Source organism: Castanea sativa, chromosome 1, assembly GCF_040712315.1.
Source record: "Castanea sativa cultivar Marrone di Chiusa Pesio chromosome 1, ASM4071231v1".
In the NCBI taxonomy this organism is placed as follows: domain Eukaryota; kingdom Viridiplantae; phylum Streptophyta; class Magnoliopsida; order Fagales; family Fagaceae; genus Castanea; species Castanea sativa.
The window spans coordinates 89354835-89359645 of record NC_134013.1 but is presented as its reverse complement, the minus strand read 5'-3'; the positions used below and the strand labels follow the sequence as shown (position 1 = coordinate 89359645).

The 4811-nt window shown below is 38.0% G+C and overlaps 1 protein-coding gene across 1 annotated transcript; it reads left to right on the top strand.

Moving 5' to 3' along the window:
- Positions 1-269: 269 nt before the first annotated feature.
- Positions 270-4433, top strand: LOC142622849 (phosphoribosylamine--glycine ligase). Its single transcript, XM_075796405.1, has 4 exons — positions 270-708; positions 1638-2011; positions 2420-2950; positions 3632-4433. Exons 1-4 carry the CDS (start codon positions 393-395, stop codon positions 4052-4054), a joined length of 1644 nt encoding a protein of 547 aa, XP_075652520.1. The 5' UTR covers positions 270-392; the 3' UTR covers positions 4055-4433.
- The last annotated feature ends 378 nt before the right edge of the window (positions 4434-4811 follow it).

Below are 4811 nucleotides of genomic sequence, written 5' to 3'. Positions count from 1 at the left end.
GAATAGAATACCAAGGGCAGACCTGTCACAAAGTTTAAGGGGGTGTTTGAGAGAGTAGGTTGAGTTATGTTGTTTGAGTGTTTTTGATATACGTGTGAGCGAAAAAATATGTGAAAATGTGTGCGATATTATTTAAAATGGATGAAAATGTGATAAAACTAAGATGCCAAACAGGCCCTAAAAAACACAAAACTCAAGCTCCAATACGACACCGTTTCGGTTAAGTTATAAAAGCAAAAAACCAAAACCCCACGAATCACACTCTCAGAATCGCAGTGCAGGAGCTCATCAGCCCGACCAGATAAACTCCTAGGCGGCGGCGACAGCGACAGCGACGGCGAGTGCCATTCCTCCAATTCCCCAACAGGAACAGACCAAAAAAAAAAAAAAACATGTCTTGCGTCACTACCACCTTCAACCTCGGACCTTCAATGAGACTACACAACTACAGCTACAACTACAACTACAACAACAACAACAACCTGCGATTTCCGAAGCCCTTTGCTCACTATCACTACTTCGCTGTCGCTAACAACAACAACAACAACTACTACTACTACTACAGCAACAACACTTCCTCGTACTCTGTGGGTACCCTCTTTTCCATTTCAACCAATCATCGCTCTCCCTCATTCAACGCCTCACGATCATCGTCTTCCTCTCCCTTCATCATCTGCTCTTCTCTCAAATCTCAGCCGTCCGTCTCTCGTAAGTATATCTTTCTTCTTCTTTCTTTTTTTATAATATTAATTTATGTGTTCTAATTTCACAAATAATTTGATAAATTTAATAGAGAAAAAAAAAAAAAAAGCTTATATATTTCTCCTTTTAATTTCTAGCTATTTCTCAAATATTTTGCTATATTTTTAGAGAAAATTACAATTATATGAAAAAATTGGGAAATGGGCTTTCTTTGAATAAAGTCAAAATCTAATCTTGTGGTTGGCTTGATAGAAAATTACTAGGCTTTGAAGTGGTTTCAAATGCATGAGCTATATTATATGTAAAGTTTTACTTGGAGTAATCCTGTTGAAGAAGCACATATATATAGTTAGTTTTCTTTAACTAGCTTTTTAGTCACTATTTTAAAATGGTCCTTTCCATGTAAATAGATCAACTGTAATAATTAGCAATGCGCTTGGCCACATCGATAGTAGTAGTGAATCCATACCTGATTTTTGCAGGAGTTTTATTCACATATTAGTCCATTTCTTTAGAGAAGTGTTGATTTGAGGTTCCCTGTTGAAGCCAGATGTATCGTGTGTATGCTTGCGCATACAATACACATCGATTCTCTGTCTGAATTTAGCATTGAGGGTTTCTTGACCTTGGCTATGGACCTGTGGTGGTGAGACTTGAGAGGCTGAGGATTTGTTCTGGTGTTGTTCAAATATGGTTGTTCTTATTCATGTTAGGGGAGAAAATAAATTATTAGCTCTGCATCACTTTAGTGACTGATAAGTTAACAATTTTTTGATAAGTGGTCTCGTCACCATCATTAACACTAGTCAAATTTAGGGAGTTATTCTTTTTTGAAAATTACTGTTGATTCATGCAAAGATATGAGCCTATGAGGTATTGGTTTAATCTACTTTGCATAGTAATTAACTGGTCCTCTTTATTTACTAATGTTGCAGAAGAGAGGGTGGTAGTTTTGGTCATTGGTGGAGGAGGAAGGGAACATGCACTTTGTTATGCTTTGCGGCGATCTCCCTCCTGTGATGCTGTCTTTTGTGCACCTGGTAATGTTGGGATTTCCAACTCAGGGAATGCCACTTGTATTTCAGACCTTGACATCTTTGACAGCTCGGCTGTAATATCCTTCTGCCACAAATGGGGTGTGGGGCTGGTTGTTGTGGGACCAGAGGCTCCTCTTGTTTCAGGCCTTGCAAATGATCTGGTTAAGGCTGGAATTCCAACTTTTGGCCCTTCAGCAGAGGCTGCTGCTTTGGAAGGTTCCAAAAACTTCATGAAGAATTTGTGTGACAAATATGGAATTCCTACTGCTAAGGTTTATCCTCCTTTCTTTAATCCATCAAACCAAGAGAAGAGCAATCTCCCTTCATCTCATTGTGTTAAATATTTTTTGGAACCTTAGTACTAATTATTAGCTTTCATTTTCTAAAGTTCCTTATAGTGGCACATTAGTATGCTATTGCTTTTTATATGTATGTGTGTGTTTGTGTAGTTTCTTCTCTATTGGACTGTAAAAGTGAGCTTGATCCCAGTTTTCCCTATTGCTATCCATATTCTTAGTCTTATTTTTCTAATGGGCATTTCTTTCCTTTCTTTTAACTGTTATATTTACTATCCTTTTTTATTTTAACAAATTTCAAGTCTGGAATTTCTTTACTTTCGCATTATTGTGTCACCGTTTTCCCACAAAATTACTTTAAGATTTTATTATTCAATTGTGCAGTATAAAACATTTACAGATCCATCTGCTGCAAAGCAATACATTCAAGAGCAAGGAGCACCAATTGTTATCAAAGCGGATGGATTGGCAGCTGGAAAAGGAGTTGTTGTTGCTATGAGTGTGGAGGAAGCATGTGAAGCTGTTGACTCAATGCTTGTGAAGGGTGATTTTGGTTCTGCAGGTTGCCGTGTTATTGTTGAAGAATATCTAGAAGGAGAAGAAGCATCTTTTTTTGCCCTGGTGGATGGAGAGAATGCCATACCTCTAGAGTCTGCTCAGGACCATAAACGAGTTGGAGATGGTGATACAGGGCCCAATACTGGTGGGATGGGGGCATATTCTCCAGCACCCATCTTAACAAAAGAACTTCAGGCATTGGTCATGAAATCTATAATTCTTCCTACAGTAAATGGAATGGCTGCTGAAGGGTGTAAGTTTGTTGGGGTTTTGTATGCTGGGCTTATGATTGAGAAGAAGTCTGGCTTACCAAAGCTGATTGAGTACAATGTGCGCTTTGGAGATCCAGAATGCCAGGTCAGTTAACAGACACTAAATTATTATTTATTCTATGGTCCAACATATGATTAGATACTGTGGACCCTGCTGGCTTTGAAGCATGGTAGCAGGATGCAAATTGTGGTCAGGCTTTGAATGTGGTATCTTCATAAATTATTTTGACTTCAAAATTCAATCCCGTATGGCTAACTTAGTTCAGTTAGCTATAGTGCTGTTACTGTTTGGGAAGTCAGTAAATTTTGCTTTTCTTTGCTTATATCAATCTGCAATTATTTAACACAATGAACTTTCTTTAAGATTGGTTTTTTACAAGTAGATGGTGGATAAGTTGATATATTGCCCAAGTTAAAGGCAGATCGCTTAGTTAATCTTCTTTTTTAATGCCAAATTCTGGTTTGCCTTTTCTCTAATTAGTTTAGTGGCGACATAATATAAGTTATATTGTGTACATACTCTACAAACATATGGGTTCAATTGCATACACAAACTTTTTGAATGGGTCTGCTTTAGATATCCATGTTTTTGCTGTGACTGTATCCATATGTTATCAACTTAAGACATTACAATGTGTCAATGACGTTGTTCATGACACCTTTTTGGCACTTCCCAGTAACCCTCTCAGTTGTCAAAAAAAAAATTTATGTTGGTGACATATTGAACTGGATTCTTTTGGCCTTGTTTGCCCTTAATGATAAACAGGTCTTGATGGTTCGGCTGGAGTCTGATCTGGCACAAGTTTTGCTTGCAGCTTGTAGAGGACAGCTGAGTGGGGTATCCTTGAACTGGTCCCCAGGTTCAGCCATGGTAGTGGTAATGGCAAGTAAGGGTTATCCTGGGGCCTATGAGAAAGGATCTGTGATTCGAAATCTTGAGGAAGCGGAGCATGTTGCTCCATGTGTTCAGATATTTCACGCTGGAACTGCACAAGACTCGGATGGCAATATCATTGCCACGGGAGGACGCGTTCTTGGGGTTACTGCCAAGGGAACAGATCTTGAAGAGGCACGGGAACGAGCTTACCAAGCTGTTGAGGAAATAAATTGGCCGGGAGGATTCTACAGGCGGGATATTGGTTGGAGAGCACTGCCCCAGAAACAATTTGCCTCAAAGAGGGTGAACTAATGTGAGAAAATAAAGGTGGCTCATTTGGAAAACAAATGTTCTCGTTGTTGAATATTTAAAAATGGTTCGTGATAGAAATTAACCGAGGAAGAAAAAGGTCCTCTTGTTGGCGGACTTTTTTGGCTTCTTATAGAATTTTCATGTCATATTACTGACATTGATTCCATCTTTTTTGTATCCAAAGATTGAGCCAAAAAAGTTCAGCATTACTCAACACATAGGACTCAGGCTCAGTGACATTTCCCAATTTTTCTATGAGATAAACCTGGGTTCAAATCCTCTCTCCATTTGTTGGAAAAAAAAAAAAAACATGGAAGCCAAAATTGGCGTATTTTGTAGTTACTTTTGGAGATGGGAATATTTTTTATTTTTTGTTTTATTTTTTAAGATTTGCTTTTATTTATGTTTAGGATATTTTCAATGTGGCAAAAAGAAGAGAGGATACTTTCAGTGTGGTTAGTGCAGACTGTGCAGTGTGTTTGACAAATTTAGTTAGTGAGAAAAGTAGTGAGGTTAAGGGGAATGGCGAAAAATGAAGTTTGTAGTATCTTCTTTTGTTAGCATGGAAGGAAAAGATGTGAAAAGGAAGTTTAGAGAAAAGTAAGGGTTACTTCAGATTGTATGATGATTAATTTGTGCAAAAGAGAAAAGTTGAACTCAAGATATTCTCTCTGCAATCAACTCCAAGACTTTTGATATGAAGCTAACTGTTATTCCGTAGATTTCGAAAGAGCACATTGAATTGAAATACATGATT

What these genes read in the sequence shown, in the direction of transcription:
- LOC142622849 (XM_075796405.1), top strand. Translation starts at nt 393, where the DNA reads ATGTCTTGCGTCACTACCACCTTCAACCTCGGACCTTCAATGAGACTA. An exon ending in ATCTCAGCCGTCCGTCTCTC is followed by an intron (nt 709 to 1,637) that starts GTAAGTATATCT and finishes CTAATGTTGCAG; the next exon opens with AAGAGAGGGTGGTAGTTTTG. An exon ending in TTGGAGATCCAGAATGCCAG is followed by an intron (nt 2,951 to 3,631) that starts GTCAGTTAACAG and finishes AATGATAAACAG; the next exon opens with GTCTTGATGGTTCGGCTGGA.